The following is a 22,022-nucleotide window of genomic DNA, read 5'->3' as shown; positions in this document are numbered from 1 at the left end:
CCCTGACCTTGACCACATATTGACTCCTGATGCTGAACACAGACTAATTCCAACCTCGGTCACTTGCTTACTCTGACCTCGGGCTGACACCTCTCTACCCGCTCCCCTAAGCACAGGCTGACCACAGACCAAACCCAGCCTACCTGATATTCGTTGGGCCAGAAGGTGCTGACAGCCAGCTCAGCCTGGTGCCACTGACGACCATGCGATCCAGTCATATTCCAGACGGCACTGCCCAGGGGACCCCCATTGACACGCACGTAGATGCCCAAGGTGCCCGGGCTGTGCCCATCCCGGCTGTACAGAAAGTAGCTGAACTGCACACAGTGGGTATCATTCTCACTCAGGCTCTGGAAGATGACATGGGCCCGTTGGCCTGGGGCATGCTGGGAAGCATTGACCATCAAGTAGGAGCCTAGAAAGGGAAGAGGCAGGAGCTGAGGAGGCTTGGGGAGGACCAAGGTCAGGTGAGCAAAGGAGGGGGACAGAAACAAAGGAGTTCAGGCATTTGGACCCACTAGGAATCAAGGGTTTTGAGTTCTGGTCCCAGCTCTGACTCGCGACGCTGAGTCCCTTCACCTCCCTGCATCAGTTTCCCAGAGGAGAGAGCAAAAAACACACAAAACTGACTCTCTCCAAACCCTTTATGGTCCCTCACCACCTACGATGACAGTCCAAGCTCATGCTGATCTACAACTTTCCCCATGTGCTGAGCTGCCCTTGGAGGCAGGGACTAACTAACTAGGTCATTCATCTAGGAGTCAAGAGTCTGGCACATGACAGGCCTTCAAAGGCTACCTTTTCTGAAGTCTTCCCTCCCTGTCCCTCTATAGGCTTCTCTCCTGGCCCTTGGATCATTAATAAAGTGTCTGTCTCCCCACCAGCCTGTGATGCCTCGGAGGCTCCACTGTGTCTCCAGCATAGGGCTGAACCCAAGCTGAATGAGTGTGTAGAACAGAGATTGAATAAAAGGACTCTAACTTCCCTTCCAGCCCCCACCCTGGGTCTAAACGCCTGGGATACAAATCTCTTCCAACCTGGAGAAAGGCAGCAATCTCCTTCCCCAGAGCTGGGCTGTGTACTGGCAGGGGGTGGAGGGGGCCTGGCAGGGTGGGAGGGACTGGACTCCTTCGGGATCCAGCTAGGGGATTATGGCTTCCCTTTTGTGGGGAGAAGGCCCCAGCAGCTGCCAAGGGGGTGCCCACAGCCACCCAGCACCGCCTCCTCCCGGGCTTGGCTGCCAGCCAAAACAAGCTCATTCAGATCCCAAACCACGAGGCTCCCTGCTCTGGGAGGGCTCTCCAGGGACTCCACTGGAGGGGATCTCATTCATCTCTGCAAGCCAGGGGCCTGTGAAGGCGGCTCCTGGATCAGTCCCGGTGGGATAGTAAACAGAACTCCCACGTCCCCGTCCGCACCCAGAAAGGGGCACATCCTGGCCCCCAACAGTGCCTCTTGGCCCACTCCTCTGCCCCTCTCTCTCCTCTCTTCTTCCCTAGTTTTTCCCCACTCTGCATCCCTCTCCTTCTTCATTTCCTCCCTTCATTCCTGTGGCTCTTCCTTCCCTTGTCTCTGAATCTCCCTCCTTCCCTCTCCCTCCACCCCCAACTCCCTTCCCTAGAATGTGTGCCCCGAGAGGGCAGAGACGGTGGCCCTCTCGCGGACCGCTGCGGCCTCAGGATCCAGCACAAGGCCCACGCGAAATGCTAAATGTCTCTCTCCCCTTTCTCACTGGGCATGTCCCTACGGGTGTGAGAGAGAGAGGCAGAGCCCGCACTGGGTCCCTGCCGTGGTGGGCACCTTGACAGATCACAGTCACACAGGTCAGACTCTGATACCCACTAGCACAGAGGTCAAACCAAGAGCTGAGAGCCGTTCCTGCAAAGGAGAGAGGAATGCCCCAGGGAGGGTGCTGTGTGAGCACAGAAAGGGGAGGCAGGGAGGCCTCCAGGGGGCAAGGTGAGCAGGAGGAGACGGGGCTGAACGGCCGCCCATGCCAGGTTGCGGAAGGCCTCTCTGGTGGCTTCAAGTCCTGGCCTCACCACTGAGACCCTTTGCTGCACCTACCTGAACTCTCGAGGGCCAGTGCAATTGCAGCCATGTTGTGAGTGGAGCAGCAAAGGGCCTGGTCTGCTACTATGACAGGGCGAAGGGGAGGGGGGTCCTTAGGCTGTCTACTTCTGGAGTTCCCTCAGCAAGCCCATCTCGTTCTCACCCTATGCTATGTCTTCTAACCCAGCCTTTATCACTAATAAAGTTCATAGGCTGGCCTCCACCTCTCATCCTGTTCTGAATTCCCAGTTAATTCTGGACGCCGTGCAGAGGGCCCCCTCAAATACCTCCAACAATAGCAACTAACCATTCACTGAACCCCTACGTGCCACTCCCATGCTATATACCTTGTAGGCATTATCTAATAACCCTGTGAAATGGATTATTGTGCTCTCCACTTCACAGTTAAGAAGACGGAAGCTCGGAGACGTTAAGTGACTCGCCCAAAGTCATACAGCTGGTAAAGTGATGAGGCCAGGATTTGAAGCCCAGTCTTCATGATTCTGGAACCAGGATAGCAGGGGCCCTCATCAGAGTAGGAGGCCAGCACTACAATCCATGTAATTAGTCTCCTGACCCCCCCAGTCCAGTGCCCACGATACCATAAATGCCTCATCCTGAAATGGGGCAGAGCAAAGGTAGAAGCTGGGAAGGATCTGGGACTTCCAGGAAGAAGGGGGCAGAGGAAGGAAGGTCTTGTAGCATCCAGCCCCCAGTGTTACTGCTCCATCAGCATCAACATCTTCAAGTCTTGGGAGACCAGGATTCAGAGGCTCCCAGGGAGGAGAGGGCCTCCCTGGAGGTGGAAGACTTAGGACAACCTGATGGGAGCCAAGCTGCAGGGGGAGTAATGGGAAGTGGGTTTTAACTTAGCACCTATAAGGGTCTTTGATTGCTTGAACCTGCACCCATTTTACAGGTAAAACTACCCGATACACACAATTGGACAGCATGCACCGAGCACCACATGCACGGTCCCACGTATGTCCTTACAGACGCAAAAGCAAACGAGGCCCAGAGAGGTTAAGGAATGTGCCCACGGTCGCACAGCGGGTGGCTAGAACTAGAAGGAGACCAGGGGGAATGGGAGTTGAGAGTAGGCTCACCGTGTGGCAGGTCTGCAGGAGCCCGGGTACCAGGGTGGATCTGCACTTGGTCCCACTGGAAGTCGTCGTACTGGGCCTGGCTGTACTCACAGGGCACTGCTGGGTCGCTCGCCTCTTCGAAGGTGCAGCCGGCTGTGAGGGCAGGGCCTCGTTAGCCCTGGCTAGGGCACCACTGCTGGCCAGGAAGGCTCCTGGGGCTCCCCTCCAGGTGCCCCTCGCTGCCCTGCCCACCCAGGCCCACCCTCCTCCCCTCCCTCTCCTAGGCCTCCCCTCACTGCTCCCTCCTCCAACCCTTTCCCTCTTTTCACTGTCACCACCCAATACTGGGACGTCCCCACACTGCCCACTCCCAGGACCACACACTGTACAACCACCCACCAAAGATCCTCCTCAGGGAAAACTAGTTAACATTATCACTACAACATTAGAGCCTCACAGCTCATGAGGTCAGGTCTAGAATTATCCCCATTTTACAGATGAGGAAACTAAGGCCTTCCTTAAGGCCACACAGCCAGGTAGTAACAGAGCTGGGGTCTGAACGGAGATCTCCTCTCCTAACTCCTACTCAGTGTCCCACTCCCTGCCCGCCCCCCATCTTCACGTAAAGGACAGACAGTGGGTCCCAGGACTGGCGGGCTCATGAATGCACTAAGCCCGCCCTGACGGTATCTCCTTAAAAATAACAATGGCCACGGATCATCTCAGGCAAGCCCGGTACGGCACTAACAGCTCTCAGGGTGGCATCTCATTTAGGCCTCGCCTCCTGAGACCGGGACCCCTATTGTTCCTGCTTGACAGGTGAGTTTAGGGGATTCGGTCATTGCCCAGTCGCCCTGCTCCGGTCTCTGCCTGCAGGCCTGGGACACGCGAAGTCACAGTCATGTGTGGACGGGGCACGTGCATGACTAGAGAAGCAAGTTCCCGTGATTCGGACCCAATATTTACAGTTTGCACGAGGAGAAGAGGAAGGAGGGAAGAAGGCGGGGTAGAAACCGATGTGAGTCCTTTGCCTGGTAATGAGGTCCACGTATCTTAGTAGCTCATCGGAGCCCTGAGCCGGGCACCGAATAAATGTGAGAACACCACCAGTTGGAGAAGTTCACAGCAAACTGGTTCCTGCAGTCACTCCCAAAGCTGGGTGCTTGCGGCCCCGTCACAGGCCGCCCAAGGCATTGGGGAGCCAGGAAAATGCGTGGGCAAGTGGTGAGGCCAGACCCTGTGTGGGTTACGTACCAGCCGCTGGTACTTCTCCCCACCTGACGGATGAGGTGACCGAGGCCCCGGGGGATGAAGGGCTCCATCCACAGTATAACACGGTGGTTATGTGGGTGGGCTTTGCCATTAGACAGATGTGGGCTAGAATCTTGACTCTGTAATTTGTCAAGCTGTGCGACCATGGCAAGTCACTTCTTTCTGAGCCTCAGTTTCCTCATCTGCGTGTGCGGTTGTTGAGGATGCGGTGCGGGAGTCCACTGACCACGACGCCTAGCGCGTGCAAGCGCTCAGGAAATGGTGGCCCTTCACGGGTGCCACTTGAGCCTACACGAGCAACAGACAGAAGCGGGACTTGAACCCGCGGCAGTCAGATACCAGAGCCCACGTTTCCTTTACTATGAGAAGGAGCACAGCCGGGTTCTTCCCAGGCTCAAGAAGAGGAAGGAAGAGAAACTAGGGGGTGAGGGCCATGTGCCAGGCACGGCGGGCATCTGCCCCACAGGAGTGACTCCACTCTCGGGGGCTCTGCTCTTTCACCTGCTGCAGGGGACTTCTCTAGGTTGGCGCACGGATCACGTGCAGTAGCATTTGGAAACATGCCCGGCAGAGCTGGGCACAAAGGGGGCTCGCCCTTGTTGGGGGTCTCCCGTTCCTCTTCTTGCACCCCATCGGAGTGTAAAACAATGAGAGGTGGGCATGAGGCTGGCACTGAGTGGATGGGATGAAATTACAGAAGCCTCTCTCCAGAGCTAGGGCAGGACCCTTCCAAATGCTCTTTGCCTCTTTGTGCGAAAAGCTCTGGTCAGCATCATGCCCTGTGGCCCGTGGGAGGTAAGTTTTAACCCAATCTGTGCTGAGAAGGCCTCAACTCTCCCTCGAGAAAATGACCCACAGCACAGCACAGAGGGAGGCCATGGACAGCAGGGTTGGTCAAAGAGGGCTTCCTGAAGGAGGGGAGAGCTGACTTCATTCAGCCTGAGCTGAGTCCACAGTCTGCTCCTGAGGTTCTTAGCCAAGGCCTCCCTAAGGCAGAGGGATGGCCAGAAAGGGAAGCCCAGGATCTAGAGCCTGGATGGAGCTCAGGCCCTTCTTATTCCTTTATAAGGCAGCTGCCCAAGGATATCTCATCCATGACCCTGAGGCAAGCCTGGGAGTGCCAGCTCCTTGGCGCCCCCCCACCCCCATCCCGGGTCCATCCGAAGCCAGGCCACATGAGCTGTCAGGACTCCCAGACTGACCAACCTAGTCAGATGGACCCTCAAGACCATGTAACCTTAGCCAGAGTAACTCCCAGACTGACCCAGGTGAGTGACCCCCCCCCAGACAGAACGACCTCAGCCACAGTGACCCCAACACCATCCAGACCATCTGACTTTATCCAGAATGACCACCAGATTGTCTGACTGACCCCAGACCAGCTAACGCCGGCCAGAGTGTCCCCTGACCTCTGCCAAATGACTCCTATAATTGGCCTCAGGCAGGGAGGTCACCCTAGCTGACCTTCCCCCTCCACAGTGTCCCCTTAGGTAGAATGACTCACTGTCCCTGGTCCAGGTCCACCCCCCCCCCATGCGGTGCCTCTGGGGCCAGGACAATTCCAACAATGGCACTTAGAGGATAACATCTCTGGGTCCAGGCTCCTCAGTGAGAGCCGCATCCTCACATTCTCCCCGGCTCCCCCTGGGGTGGGAACAATCAGGCCTCCCAGGTCCTAAGGAAAAACCTATCACCTCCAGTCTGGATGGTTCAAGGGCCCCAGAGCTAAGTCCCAGCTGCTGCTAGAGAAAGATCCAACTTCGGCTGGAGGCTACTGGCCTGGGGTGGGGTGGGGGGAGACTTTGAGTTCAGAGCAAGAATGGTAGCAGGGAATCCCTCTTGACTCCATCAACACAGACAGTGGCCGCAGACGTGCACACACACATGAACACCACCGTGAGGGGACTGCCACGTTCCGCCATGGCCACCTACACCCGTGAAACTTCATAGGAATTCATAAGGAGGTACTATTATTATTCCTGCTTTACAGATGGAAACTGAGACTCAGAGAGATGAGGTGGCCATTCTAAGGCCACATTCTAAGTCCCAGAAGCTAGGATTTAAGCCATTTACTTATTCAAGGAGACTAGGTCCAGACAAAATAAGGCCCTGGTATTCCGCTGGCCACATGTGTTAATTCGGTTCCATTCACAGGAAATTTGCTCACTGACAGGATAAAGCAGGTCTCAGCCTGACACTAGTAGAGGCATAAGGATAATTAAGATCCTGCCCTGGCTTCAGGGACCTCCCAGTCTGAGTGGGGCTGACGGAATAAGACAAAGCAGAGGAGGGCCAAGGCCACGAAGGGGATCCAGGGGAAAGATTTTCTGGAGGTGGGTGCATCTGAGCAGAGCGTGGAAAGATGGGTGTCATTCTGGCCAGTAGGAGATGGTGGGTAGAAGGGCCTCTGAGGCAAAGGAGGGCAGGGAGTAAACACACAGTCCAGAGCATAAAGGGGAGCGCAGACTGGCCAAAGCGATGGGAAAGGAGGCTGGAAAAAGGAAGACTGAGGCCAGATCAGGGAGGGAGGGCCTTAGGCGTCTGGGCAAGAAGTTGGAGTTGGGAAGCCAGAATAGGTGTTTGAGCAGGCTTCAGATGAGACAGTGACAAATCCTCTAAACCAGGAGGGTGGGTGGGTTCTCCAGAGGGCACCACAAAATCAGGAGGGACAAGCCACACTCAGATGTCAGGAACTGAGGTCCTCATACTAGATGCAAACAGCACATACTCTAGTCACACCCAGAGAGATACACAACACACACACACACACACACACACACACACACACACAGCCCCACACTCCCCCCTCCCCACGCCTAGTGCAAGCCTCGGGGACACAGTCTCAGCCAGGCTGGGGTAGGGAGAAAACCAGACCCCACAAGGGGGAACCCATCTCTGCCCTGGCCTCCCAGAGAGGGTGGGCTAAATCAACCCAGGACCCCCACCGGTTCCCCCAGCCTCAGCTCAAACTGGCCCAGCTACATTCCTCAGCTAATCTCCCCAATCTGGCAGGCGGTTGCCTCAGCAACCGTCAGCCACAATTTGGGAAGGCAGGAGGATGGCTTATCCACATCCGGCTGGGCTACGGATGGGGCGATGGAAGGGGCAACACAACCTCTGCAGGAAGTCAGGGTGTGGGAAGGGGGTCTCCCCAGCACGAGGGCCTCCACGTCTCCGTTTGCATGTGTCTCCATATGCGGACGTGTGTGTGCGCGCGCGCGCGCGTGTGTGTGTGTGTGTGCGTGTGTGTGTGTGTGTGTGTGTGTGTGTGTGTGTGTGTGGCTGTGAGAGTGACAGCCTGGTACCGACTTGTGAGCACACAGCTGGGAGGCAGGAGACCTGGATCTAATAGCTGCTGAGCGTCTAATTCCCTGTGTGACCTGTGGCAGGTGACTTGCCCCCTCTGAACCTCGGCTTCCTCACTTACAAAATGAGAATGGGGACCCAGGTGACTTCTAAGGCCACATCGACCTCTAGAATGCTGGTCTCATTTGTGTGAGTATGCCCATGAGCAAGAATAATTTGAGGGCAGAGAGAGACTGTGGGGCAGAGGTATGTGAGTGAGGGTAAGCATGAGTCTCCCAAGTGTGGGTCCCCCAGGCGGCATGCTGTGAAGGTGTGGGGGTGTGGGTGTACATTCGCGTGCGGAGATATACGACCACACTCGGGGATAAGCATGGACCTACAGAGGAGGTGAATATATGTGGTGGGGTAGAGGGGAGTTGTGCACATGTGTGCGTGTGTGTGTGCATGTGTGAGCACCAGACTTTTCTCCCCACCAGACAGGGAATGGTGCTCTGTGCCAACTGTGGCTGCCAGCCACAGTATTTTCTGAAGGACCCTAGGTAAATAGAGTTTGTTTGCCATGAGATTTTTGTTCTCTGATTTGTCAATAGAGCATCCAGTTCCCAAGGGTGGCCCCAGGAGAAACAGAACCTCCCCCAACAGACTAGAAGTTTAGGGGCTGGGATCATACCCAACCACAGGCATAGCCCCAACCCTGGCCTGGGGAAACCAGATACAACCCCAATAACAGCACTGTTCTATTTCACCATCCGAAGCCACATCTCTATTTCAGGTAGCCTAACCCAACCCTGCGACCGACACTGGCCTCACCCCTGGACATTCTTGCCCAACCTGGCCCTGTCCTATGTTCTCCACCCCAACTACAACTCCATGTCAGGCCCATCTAACCACCCCCCCTCCTCCTTCCCTAGGGTCAGAGACTGTCTCTTACACCTTTGAACCCCACCCCCCGAAGTCCTGTGTATAGCAGATGGCCAACAGTGGCTGGACTTATTGACCCCATGATCCCAACTAGTCTCACCCCAACCAACCCCACCCAGGCTCAAGGACCATGACTTCATCTCAGAGACCCAGTCCAGCCCATTTCACTGCTTTACCTGCCCAGATCAACACACCCAGACTTCAGCCCGGGGTTCCCTGGAGCTGTTCTCCAGAGCCCTGAATAACTGATGAGTAATTAATTAAGGGCGGGGGTGACTACCTTCTAATCACCCAGGATTCAGCATGGCTGGAACTAGGAAGATCATCCTGGGCAGGACCAAAGAGAGAAAAGACTGAGCTGGTACCCCACCCCCCACAGGAGCCAACACATACCCCAGCAAGGCCAACATCCTTCCACTTCCACTGAGGATAGAAGGAAGCCAACTAGACCAGGGAAACTTAGGCCAGAAGCACTCCCCATCTCCCGGACCAATATGCACCAGAAATCCTGAGGAGAACGGTAAGGCTGCCATGTTGGCGCTCTAAGGGGAAGGCACAGGGCTTGGCCCAACTCCAGACAGAGGCCAAGGGCTGAATGAGGGGCTGTGCTATGCAGGGGGATGGGGGGCAAAGAGTACACGGACCCCCTGCCGTGCGGACACTCTGTGTCACATAAAACACAGTCCAGCAGAGCAGGGAGGCAGAGGGCCATGCACAAACCCGTGCCGTGTAAAAATCTGTACTTTATAAAGGTCCATGGAGACAGAGGGCTACGGAGTGCCACAGTGTGATGTGTTGAGAGCTCAATGCAGCAGCTCCACACTGTACAGAGGCAGAATACAGTTACACAACACGGGGGAGCAGAGCCCACGGTGAGCATAGACCCCAGTACTGAGACCCGGCACAGCATGGCAGAGCTGGCCAGGGCCACGATGCAGCACAGAGGTGCCACAACCCATTGTGGGCATGACCCAGGACTGCACGGAGGCCCGGCACACCAGCGCAGCACCTCTAGGGGTACCCTGGGCTGGCGCTCAGTGCTACATGACAGGGGCACGGAGGAATGCCAAGGTGCCGAGTTCAAGCCTTACTGGTTCAGGGGGCGCCTGGGTGGCTCGGTCGGTTAAGCGTCCGACTTCAGCTCAGGGCATGATCTCATGGTCCATGAGTTCAAGCCCCGCGTCGGGCTCTGTGCTCACAGCTTGGAGCCTGGAGCCTGCTTCGGATTCTGTGTCTCCCTCTCTCTCTGCCCCTCCCCTGCTTGCACCCTGTCTCTGTCTCTCTCTCTCAAAAATAAATAAACACTGGAGCACCTGGATGGCTCAGTCGGTTAAGCGTCCGACGTCAGCTCAGGTCATGATCTCCCGGTTCGTGAGTTCGAGCCCCGCGTCGGGCTCTGTGCCGACAGCTCAGAGCCTGGAGCCTGCTTTCGATTCTGTGTCTCCTCCTCTCTCTGCCCCTCCCCTGCTCATGCTCTGTCTCTCAATAATAATAAATAAGCATTAAATAATTTTTTATTTATTTTTTTAACGTTTTATTTATTTTTGAGACAGAGAAAGACAGAGCATGAACGGGGAAGGGACAGAGAGAGAGGGAGACACAGAATCGGAAGCAGGCTCCGGGCTCTGAGCCATCAGCCCAGAGCCCGAAGCGGGGCTCGAACTCACAGACCGCGAGATCATGACCTGAGCTGAAGTCGGACGCTTAACAGACTGAGCCACCCAGGCACCCGTAAACAATTTTTTTAAATAAAATAAAATAAATAAACATTAAAAAAAAACTTAAAAAAAAGCTTTACTGGTTCTTCTCCCTCTCCAGACACTAGCACGTACATAGCCAGGTACATAGCTGGTGCTCCATGACTTCTCGCTGAAAGCATGTGTCCAGCGTCAGCATGCACAACAGTACAGAGACACGGGGACGCGGAGGGTGTGGTGGGGCACAGAAGGAACTGCCGGGCACGCAAGCCCAATCCGGAATACAAGCTGTACGTAGTCCTGAGGAGCAGGTTAGGGGTAGACTCAAGGGCAGGGGTGGAAAGAGGCGCAAAAACGGAGTGCCGTGAAGATGCCGTGCGGAACGGTGAACTCAACGCAAGGATCCTGGGGTCCTGAAATCCGGCAGAGTTCACACGACCTAACGGCGAGCACCTGCAGTGCAGGCAGAGGCTCAGGGCAGTAACCCTGTGCAGTATGCGGGGTCCTGGGCAAAGGTGCTAACCCGCAAAAACCCAAGCCGGTCCCAAAGCCCAACAAAGCGGCTCCAAGCTGCAGTGTGAGTCCAGACTCCCCGAGCAGTGTGCGGGGTGGGGCAGAGGCCTGCACACAGGGGGGACGCCCGAGGCAAGGATGTTGCTCAACCGGGCCTGCCCACAGAAACCTGGGGGAAAGGCCGCCAGCAGACTCCTCAGCGGTAACACCAAGAGAGGCTGGGATGCCGTGAGGGGCGGCGTTCGGGCAGCAATGGCACGGTAGGCACACATGGCCGGAAGGCACATATCCAGAGCCGCGATGCAGTGCAGTTGTTAGTGTAAGTCGAAGATGCGACACACGACCAAAGTGTTATAGAGAGGTCGCGTGTGCCGTGATGCCCTGGAGAACATGGACGCGCCGACTCCTGGAAAACCCTGTGCCTCTAGCTCCGCCAGCCTGGGCTGTCTCAACCATGGTTTGGGGGCTGAGGCCCCGTCTGCCCTGTGGGCTTCCCTCCACCCTGCCCCCCCCCCACGCCCACATCTTCCACCCCAGTGACTCTCCAAGGGCACAGGATGAAACCATCGCTCTCCATGGGACAGGCAGCCAGAACTGAGCACATTGTCCAGGTATTTGTATCTGAGCAGGCCCCAGCCTGCTGGCAGGCAAACAATGAATTCAGATTCTGCTGAAAAGCCTTTGGGCAATTAAAGCATATCGCCTGGCCCCCAGCCCAGGGCAGGACAGTGTGGGGCAGGGCAGGGCAGAGACAGAGAGGGAGACCTATTGGACTGGGCTCTGGTGCAGGATGATCCGAAAGTGGGATGAACAGCGGGGAGGATGTCAGAGAGGAGCCAGATCTAACCCCCCTGGCTGGTCGCTCCCGCCCTCCCCTACCGCCAATACCTCTGGACTTCATCAGAAGCCAGGAACAAACTTTTCTGAGCACGCAGGATGCCTGCACACACACACACACACACACACACACACACACACACACACACGTGCTTAATAATCGTTATCACTTCCACCGTGCTTACTACGTGACAGGCCCTGTTCTAACTATATACCTACGTCGATAAAATAGATCCTCATGGCAACTCCATGCGGCGTGTTCTATAATTATCCCGATCTCACTAAACGCCCAGAAAGGTCAAGCAACTTGCCCAAGTATTACACAGTTAGTGACGGCGGGAGCTGGGATCAGAACCCAGAACCCGTGCTCTTAACCACACTCTAGGTAAAACATATACTTATGCACGTGCACGACACGTACGTACACGTAAACACACGTACGTGCATTCTGAGCCACGTACCTCTGCTCAGCTAAGACCCACCTATCCTTGTCCACACAGGTTTCTTTTTTTTTTTTTCTAAGTTTTATTTTTTTATTTTTTTGAGAGGGAGAGAGAGAGAGAGAGAGCAGGGAAGAGGATCAGAGACAGAGAGAGGGAGACAGAGAATCCCAAGCAGGCTCCTCACTGTCAGCACAGAGCCTGACACAGGGCTCGAACTCACAAACCATGAGATCATGACCTGAGCCGAAATCAAGGGTCAGATGCTTAACCGACTGAGCCACCCAGGTGCCCCTACACAGGTTTCTGACACCTCGCAGTGGTCGCCTCTTATCCCCCAACTGTCCCATGCCCTCCTGTTCTCTCCGTCTTCCATCTGTCCCCCAACTCTCAGCTGTCCCCCTACCACCTGTTCCCTCAGCCCCAGCTGTCCCCAGCCCCCAGATACATCTTCGCAGATAGCCATCTTCCATCCCCATTGTCCCAGCTGTCACTCTGCCCTCAACTGTGATCTTGGCCATCAGATATCCCCAACCACACCCTTCCCCCAATTTCCCCAACCCAGTCCTTCCACCCAGCTTCTATACTCCACTCCACAGTCTCAGGAACCCTCTGAGTCCCATTCTCTGCATCCCTTCCGATTCACCACTAGGTTGTGGGATCCGCACCCTGGGAATGTGCCCAAGACTTCCGGAGTCAGCCAGCAACAGCCTCTTCTGGGTTGTCCACCTCATGAGTCCTCCCCCAGCCATTCTGCAGGCAGTGGCCGCCCTGCCTGGGGCAAGCCAAGAGGGCACACTGGCCCCCATCCATGGCTGCCCTCAGGAGCCCCAGCTCCACACTCCACCCGCTCCAAGCCTTCCCTGCACACCCAAGGTTTCACAGTGCAAACACTGAGTGGGCACCAGCCACATACAAAGTCCTGGGGACAAAAAATGACAAAGACCCAGCCCAGCCCTCAGGGGGCTTCTGGCCTGGTAGGCAAAGAAGATGGAGAACAACTCAGCGTGTGGTCATACGTGCATTAAGGGAGAAATCTGAAAAACTGTGCAGTGGGATAGGGTCCGGGAAGGCTTCACTGGGGGAGTGACAGAGCTGGGCTCTGAGGCTGAGCAAGTCAGCAGGCCCCCACGAGGTGAGAAGGGCACGGGGGGCATTTCCTGCAGGAGGCACAGCTTGTGCAAAGGCAGAGGGCTGTGAAAGGGCCCGGCAGGTTCTGGGATCAGCGCTGGCCTGGTGATCCTGGATCGTAAGGGGACAAGGAGAAATGTGGTCAGCGGAGGAGAGGCATAAACACGAAGCTATTCCAGAAAGCAGGGTCTGCATCATATAGATTTGGGTTTTGTCCCCTGGACAAAGGCTGGAGACCCTTCAGCTTGGGGCAAGGGAGTGGCAGCATCCCATGTCTGCCTGCTAGAGATCATTCAGGTCACAGGCACCGGCAGCACTGGGGACTTGATGGCAGAATGGAGACCAAGAAGGGGGCTACTTCAACAGTCCAGCACGAAATGATGGGCTGGGAGGAAGCAAACACAGATTCAACAAAACCTTCTGCAATGGCTGCTGAGTGGTGGTCCGGCCAGACCAATTCCACTCCCTGAGGTGGCCAGGCCTCACACCTCCAGGACAGCACTGTCCATAGAACTTTCTGCTCTGATAGAAATGTTCACTATCTGCTCCCACCGAGCCAGTGGCCACGCAAAACGCGAGATTCTTGAGAATGTGAGATCTGCCAAGTGTGGCCGAGGGATTGGTTTTCTATTTTCGTGAATTTTAGCCACTTTAACTTTAATAACCACGTGCCAAGAAGTGGCCGCCGTATTGGAAAGTGCGGGTAGAAAACACTTCCACCACTGTCAGAAGTTCTATCGTAGGAAGCTCTCTGGAAAGTCAGCTGTAGACTGACTAACGATGAAGAAGCAGAACCACCGGAGCCTTCTCCAGAGGCTCCTGGCCTTGGGGTCTGAAGGGAGATGGGGAGGCAAGCCTCAGTCCCTGATCACAGCTGCACACAGTCACCGGGACACTCCCTACCCAACACATGCACACCCCTTTCCTGGAGACAGACACACCTAAACGTACAGACACGCCTACGACAGGGCACCCCACACCCAGACTCACAAACACCTAGATACTCCAATGCATGGGTACCCTGTTCCTGGGCACAGATACCCCCACACGTTGACATCCAGATACTCGGGAACCCAACACTCAGACGCCCACGTACTGAGACAGCCCCCAACCCCAACACAGAGGTAGGTGCCCCCTTCCTTGAACACCCATTAACCTGAGGACTCCCAGACACCCGGAGATACCCACCTTTGGATGCAGAGACACTGGGACATCCTTAGGTTGGCACACTCTGAGCCTCCCACACGCTGGTATTGGGATACCCACACCTAGATAGTGAGATACCACCCACCCAAAGAGGTCTGCACCCAAACTCCAGGAATCTGACACTTAGATACCAAGACCCCCTAGCAGCAGGCTCCCCAGGGATCCAAATAGCTGGTCACCTCCCTATTCCAAAGTCAGATCCTGCCACACAGGGTAACCAGATGGCTAGACAGCCTGACAAGCCACACGTATGTTCTGTGCCCCAGGCTACAATTATACAATCACACACACACACACACACACACACACACTCCTCACCCCACTCTGACTGCCCAGATGCCAGGATCATACCTGCACACACCTGGGCCAGCCTCCCACAACCCCACCTGCAGGGGTTACCACCAGGAGAAGCCCTCCTCCCTTCTCTGGAGCTCACCAACAGCCAAGACACCGGCTGTGACCCCATCTGCCCACTCCTAGATCTGGGACAGAGAACTGAGGGAGTCTCCCCCTCCTGATGCGGGGCCTGCCCTCCTCCCTCCAGAGACGCTCAGCTCAAACTGACGGTTGGGACCCCAAGCTTCTCACCACCTGCCGAGGCCTCCGGCACAAAAGCTGAGCCTGGGGGCTAGACAGGCCCAGCCAGCTGCTGGGGGGGAGGGTGGGTTTGGAGACTGGGCTGGAAGCTGGGGGGAGGGGCTGGCAGGCAGGAGACCACTCCCTTCAGTCTCTGCCAGGGCCTCAACCTCCCCAACTCATAGCTCCCAGAGGACTCTCTACGTGGCCTTTTCACACACAACACCATCCCCCGGCAGAATTTTCCAGATTCCTGGAGGGAAAACCTAGTTCTTTAATCTCTACTTTCAATGGAGTCAGTGCGCCCCCGTCTGGCTTCTCCAGCTCAGAACTTGACCCACTGGACCTCACTCATTCTTTCTTACAACATAGATTTATTCATTCAGCAACAGTGGGCCAGGACTTGTACCTGGTACTAAGGATTCTAAATACTAAATACCCAGTCTCCGTCCTCACAGAGCTCACAGTCTGTAAGAGACAAAGGACCAATAAACTGTAATTACAATAATTACAATGCTTTGAAACAATCGAATCAACCCCCACTCTCCCTTCCCGGGCTAGAACTGGGAGTAACCAAGGAAGGCTTCAGGGAGGAGATGATATCTAAGCTGAGACCTGAAGGAAAGGCAGGAGTTCACCAGGAGAAGAGGTGGAATTAGAGAATTCTAGGGAGGAAGTACAGCTTAGAGGACAGAAGGGGACTGAGGGAGGAGGGGGGGCACAAGGCACCCCTAGCAACTCTAGCTAAGCCGCCCCTGCATGAAATGGCCACCTAGCTTAGCAGATGAAAGCATGGAAGGATGGCGGCATGCCTCAAGCAAGCAGGTGCCGACCCTGAGTTTTCGCTGACACTTGATCTGGGCAGGGGGCAGCCAAGGAGCCCAGCACCCCCACTCTGGCCACACTCACCACCTCCTGATGAGTCTCCTCCCCCCACCCCAGGGAGAAGGGCCAGCTGCTCAGACAAGCCTTTATTGCCCAACCTGAAACCACCGGGCAGCCTCTCCCTCATTCCTGCTGTCCACAACCCCAGCAACCAAAAGGACAAAATGAGCTAGAACACAGAGGAATAAATTATTGCCAGATTTGCATGACTGGGAGACATCACACACCCACCCTCGGTGGGGCAAGGGACTCAGGAGGCATTCAGGGAGCTGGGCTGACTTTACCTAGGTGGGGGGCAAGGGCAGATCTACCGAGTACTGTTATTATGATGCCCGGAAGGCAGATGAGGAAACAGACTCCCCAAATGGAAGTAACTTGCTCAAGGTCTCACTCCCATCCCAAACTTCAGTTCTTGACCACCCCCAACCCCCTGCTGGCAGGAGGTAAGACACAGGAGGGTTCTTGGAATCAAGGCGAAGTGGTAGGGGGTGGGGGAGCCGGTAGTATCCCTCTGGTTTGATCTCAGGGTGGGGGAGGGGTTGAGGGGGTAGAGAAAGCCAGGCCCCAGCTCGGAGGGAGCCAAAGGCAAGAGCGACTGCGGGAGCCAAAAGAGCTCCGCCGGAGAGGCCCGAACTCGATCCCGGGGAGACCAGTTCTCGGAGGCCTGAGGCCAGGAGGAGTCTCCCTGGGGCCGAGGTGGCCTGGCACGTGCCTTGGCTCTGATCTCTGCTGGGGCGTCTCCCCGTTACTCAGCGCCCTGGGTACCGGGCTGGAGCCACCCAAACGGTGGCTGACAGGATGAGGCCGCGGGAAAGGGATGCCCCAGGGGACGTGTCGGGCACAACTCCGCGGGAGAGGGCCACAGTCTGGAATCCGGGGCCCCAGGGAGGGATATGGAGGCGCGTGGTGGGGGGGCGGGGGGGGGGAGAGGTAGTCAGACACACGCACACAGCCGACACACCATCCACACGGTCCACAGGACACGCGGACACACACACACAAGCCCCGGATACACACATTCAGATACGCGAACACACACATACACTCACACACACACACGCCCAGAGACCCCCGCGACCACACAGCAGTTAGAAGCACGGAGACACACGCTCACACACGTACACACACACACACACACACACACACACACACACACCGCGGGCCCGGCCCGCGGGGAGGCCGCACAAAGTTGCGGAGTCGACCCGGGGAGTGTCCCGAGAGACCCCGGTGTCCGCGGCGCCTCCCGCGCGCCACGGGAGGGGGCGCCGTCCCGCGGCCGAGGGCCAGGCCCTGCCCGCGCCGGGACGTCGCAGCCCCGCCCGGCCACAGCGGCCGCCGCGCGCCGCCCCCTCCACGGCCGGCCCGGTGCGGCCGCGGCCGAGCCCCGCAAGAGCGCCCGCCCGCCGGCCCCGGCGCGCCCCGCGGCCCCGGGCGACGGCCTCCAGCGCCCGGCCCTTCAGCGCCACCGGCCGGGGCGCCCCGCGGCCCCGGAGCCGCCTCGGAGCAGCCGGGCCGCCAGCGCCGCGCAGAACTTGCGAAACAACAAACAGCCCGACATGTCGGAGTCGGCGGCCGCGGGGCCCCCTTCCTCCCTCGCGAGCCTCAGGCCCGGCCCGACCCCGGGGCGGAGGGGGCGCAGCCGCGACAACTTGTTCGGGGCCCGCACGCCACACACGCGCGCGCGCGCACGCACACACACACACACACACACACACACACACATCCTGACACCGCCCCCTCGAGCGGCCCCGGGCCCCGGGCACACACTCGGCCACCGCCCAGGCGCGCACCACACTCGCAACATTCCTGGACACGCAGCCAGCACGCACGGACACACACACTCACATCCGCTCCAGACCCGCTCCTACACGCGCATTCCCGGCACACTTGGCATTCACTCGGACCCACGCAACCCCCGGTGGCGCACACCACCAACCCCAGACACTCCCACACGTACACATCGCGCACACAGCGCACGGACACACACGTTCCGGACCCGTTCCCACGCCTTCACACACGTACACGGACCTCACAAGCCACACACACCACACACGCGTTCCCTGATCCACACGCGGGCAGGATCTACAGAGCACCCCCGGTCACACGCATAACACACACAACACATTCGTGGACATACGAGATGCAGCACTCTCTGCCAAGGCACACGAAATGCAAACAAATGCAACACATTCGCAGATGCAACTCCGGCCACACAACCAAACTCAGACACACACACACACAACCTACTTGGCCGCACAAACACTACACACTGGCAGGCACACAAGACACTCAGCGCACACCCAATGCCTCGATGCACACAACATTCACCCGAACACACTCGTAGACGCACAACACACACAGCACCTTCGCGTGCACACATAACTCACGGACACACAACATTCGCAGGCACACAAGACCCTGAGCAGCCGATCGCACATCCAACACTCAGACACACACAAGGAGCAGGCTCGGGAACGTTCGGTCACCCAACACTTACACTTTCTTGAGAGCTACGCCACGGGCCCCGGGGGCTCCGCGGGGCAAGCTTGGTCGGACGGACGAGCGCTTACCTGCCGGAGTCTCGGTCTCGGGCGCGCAGAGCTGGAAGGTGAGCGCCAGGACGAGAGCCTGGGCGCGGGCCATGGTGCCCCGCCGCTTGCCCCGGGGCCCGGCACGGGGTTGCCGCCGCCGGAGCCCGAGCCGAGCCCAGCCCGAGGCGAGCCGGAGCCGGAGCGAAGCGGCGCGGCGCGGAGCGGGACTGGCGCCGAGTCCAGAGCGGGAGCCCAAACAAGCGGGGCGCTGACGTCAGGCCCCGCCGCGGGTTCCGCGGTCTCGCGGCGCCCCCTGCTGGCAGCCGCGCGCGCAGCGGGTCAGGTCTCCCGCGGCCCGGACGCACCCCTCCCCCACGCCGGCGCCCCCTTTAGGAGGTCCGGAACGTGGAGGACCACCCCGCCTCTACACCCACGGCACCGACATTCTCAAGCCAGCACGCTCGCTGCCCACACTTAGCTCTGGCACAGCTCTCTCCGGGACAGAGACCTAAAGACACCCTGCTTCTCTGTCCCCTCCGATGCTTGAATCCCCTCCTTACCTACACCCTTCCAAATGCACATTCACGCATACCTCCAAGGACAGGGTGCTCGTCACCGACCAAAAACAGGTGGTTGGGTCTTTGGAAACGTTGGCTTTTAAAGCTGTTCATAACATTCCTTTATTATCTTTTTAATGTCCATGGGATCTGTAGTGATGTCCCCTCTTTCATTTCTATTAGTAATTTATGTCCACTCTCTTCTTAGCCTGATTAGAGGTTTATTGATTTATTGATCTTTTCAAAGAACCAACTTCTCTTTTGATCTCCTGTTTTCAAGGCAACTGATTTCTGCTCTAATTTTTTTTTTCTTCTGCTTCTTTTGGATTTAATTTGCTTTTTTTTTTTTTTTTTTTTTTTTTTTTCCTATTTCCTAAGGTGGAAGTTCAGGTGAATGATTTTAGATCCTTCTTCCTTTCTATAGATGCATTCAGTGCTATAAATTTCCCTCTAAGCACTGCTTTTGCTGCATCCCATAAATTTTTAGAAGTTGTGTTTTCAATTTCATCAAGTCTAAAATGTGTTGTTGTTGTTGTTGTTTCTCGACATTTCTTCTTTGATCCATGTGTTATTTAATCTCCAAGTTGTTTGGATTTTTCAAGCTACCTTTCTGTTATCGATTTCTAGTTTAATTCCACCACACTCTGAGGGTAGACATTGTATGAATCCTAGTCTTTTAAAGTTAAGATGTGTTTCATGGCCCAGAATGTGGTCTATTTTGGTGAATATCCCATGTGAGATTGAGAGGAATGTGTATTCTGCTGTTGTTGGATGGCATAGTCTATGGATGTCCATTATATCCACTTGATTGATGGTGTTGAGCTCAACTATGTCCTCACTGATTTTCTGCCTGCTGGTTCTGTCCATTTCTGATGGAGGGGTGTTGAAATCTCTAATTATGGAAGGGAATTCATCTATTTCTCCTTACAATGCTGGCTTTTAGAAAGTTTTTACTTTTCATGACACGAAGTCCACCTTCTCACTAATTCTCCTCGGTCCCAGTCTACCTCTGGCTACAAAGGTTAAGTATATTTGGGCCTCTACCCAGTACAGGCCCTGTACAATGACCACAAACTAGTTGTCCATTATTATGTAAGACCATGCACCTTCTATATGCCTTACCCACAGAGGGTCACTTAATTCTCCCCACTGTTGTTTATTATTCCCAGTATATAGTTGAGGAAATTGAGTTACAGAGAGGTGACTTTTCCAAGGTTGTGCATTATTATGTAGTGGCACTGGGAACTGAATCAAGGCCATCTGGTTTAACTTGAATGGAGGCTGAGATCTGCCTCACATCTGGAGCAAATTAACAAACACCAGGTAGTGATTTGTTTGTTCAACAATTCCTATAAGCCAAGGTGGAAATATAAAACAGACAAAAATTCCTACCCTCATAGAGCTTGCATTCCAGTAGGAAAACAAGAAAAATAAACAGCCAAACAAGCAAACGCTCTGGTACATGAGACAGTGATAAACTATTACTCCTGGTATGAGACAGAGATATGCCAGAGAAGTGGAGGGAAAAACAGTGGGGGAGGGGGGGTGTCTGACATGTAGTTGATGTTCAAAACATACTGACGCTCAAAAAATACTGAATGGATAAATGAATGGATAAACGGATGAATACAGACATGGTCTTTGCCCTCATGAAACTTACACTCTCAGGGAAAAGACCAACAGCAAACATGCAAATAAATACGTAATTACAATCTGAGATGTGCACTCTAAAGAAAGTGGGAGGAATGTTGTGATAAATAATTAGGGGGGGATCCTACTTGAGTTAAGGGGATCCGAGAGGGATTCCCTGGGGAAACAATGTAGTGATAGTTGAGCGGGGACCTGAAGTAAGGGAAGAAGCCAGCAAGTCAGTAGGGGAGGAATATCGCAGCCAGAGGGTACAGCCTGCAGGAGCTGGTGCGTCTGAGGAACAGCCAGGCCAGGGTGGCTGGAATGGAGTGGGGAGGGAAGGGGAGCCAGATGCAACTAGAGAGGCCAGCAGGATCTGCAGGTCATGCAAGAAACTATGGGGCTTTGGATTAAACCCTAAGAGCAGTAAGAAGCTACTGGAGCATTAAATAGAAGAATAAAAGGTCCTGAGCTTGCTTGCTTTTTTTTTTTTTTAAGTCTTCCAATGAGCCAAGTGGAGACAGAGGAACCCATAGGCAGATGGATCTAACTAGTGGGCAGTGACCCAGGCCAGAGCCTAGGAGTCCAAAGTCTATCTAGGCCCTACCTGTGCCCTTCCTCCACTGCAGGCTGGCTCCTCAATGAGCGTGGAACAAAGGAGGTTGCCTGGAGGAGGCAGGGCACAGGGCTTGTGCGCTCTTAGCCCTCTCTCTTGTGAGCCCTGATGAGCTCCATGCTGAGCTAGGGAAGGGGCCAAGGAGAAAGGTGAGAGAATTAAGCAGAGAGAGAATCACAGGGAGAAAGACAGAAGCAAGAAAAATGCAATGGAGAAGAAACAGAGAGATCCTGGAGAGGGGAGAGGCAGGAAGGTCCAGCCAGAGCAAGAAACTCAAGGAGAGAAATCCAGTGAATAGAAGAAACAACCAAGGATGATGCTATTGTCAGAGGACTCCTCATGACAGGAGTTTGCCATTGATTCCTTTTTTTTTTTTTTTTTTTTTTTTTTTGTATGTGGACACTGAGGTTCAAAAAGTATAAGGCATTTGTCCAAAATCACCAAGCCAGGAAATAGTGGGCCCGGGACTCAACCCTAGACTTAACCAATTCCACATCCATCTGCTCTTTGTGCAGGAGAAGAACGTAGAGCAGAGACTATCGTGGAGGGAGGAGGAGAGCACAAGCAACAGGTGGACAGATAAAAAGAGAACATTCTGCTTCACTTGAAAAAGGTCACAGACTTCTAAAACCCACAAGTGGCCTGGAGTGACCTGCCCAAATCTAGGGGAAAAGGAGACAGCACCGCAGACAGGGCCAGGCGGTGAAGAAATTCAATGACTTTCAACTCATGGAATATTTATGACACCTACACTGGGCCAGGCCCCAT

At 55.5% G+C, this 22,022-nt stretch overlaps 1 protein-coding gene across 4 annotated transcripts in view; it reads right to left on the bottom strand.

Annotated features, from left to right (window-relative positions):
• Window positions 1–18,692, bottom strand: part of PTPRU (protein tyrosine phosphatase receptor type U) — a 79,921-nt gene extending 61,229 nt beyond the window's left edge. For 2 of the 4 annotated variants that reach the window (XM_045476406.1, XM_045476407.1), the window contains exons 1-3: window positions 18,492–18,676; window positions 3,159–3,290; window positions 144–415 (exon numbers count right to left, since the gene is read on the bottom strand). In XM_045476406.1, coding sequence (XP_045332362.1) covers window positions 144–415; window positions 3,159–3,290; window positions 18,492–18,564 — 477 coding nt within the window. In that variant the 5' untranslated portion in view covers window positions 18,565–18,676. Of the gene's footprint in view, window positions 1–143; window positions 416–3,158; window positions 3,291–18,491 lie in introns of all 4 variants that reach the window. The other 2 variants (XM_045476409.1, XM_045476408.1) reach the window with 2 other exon arrangements.
• Window positions 18,693–22,022: the final 3,330 nt, after the last annotated feature.

The sequence above is a fragment of the Leopardus geoffroyi genome, chromosome C1 (genome assembly GCF_018350155.1).
Source record: "Leopardus geoffroyi isolate Oge1 chromosome C1, O.geoffroyi_Oge1_pat1.0, whole genome shotgun sequence".
Classification (NCBI taxonomy): Eukaryota; Metazoa; Chordata; class Mammalia; order Carnivora; family Felidae; genus Leopardus; species Leopardus geoffroyi.
The sequence above is the reverse complement of the archived record's forward strand: the minus strand, read 5'-3'. Positions and strand labels throughout refer to the sequence as shown.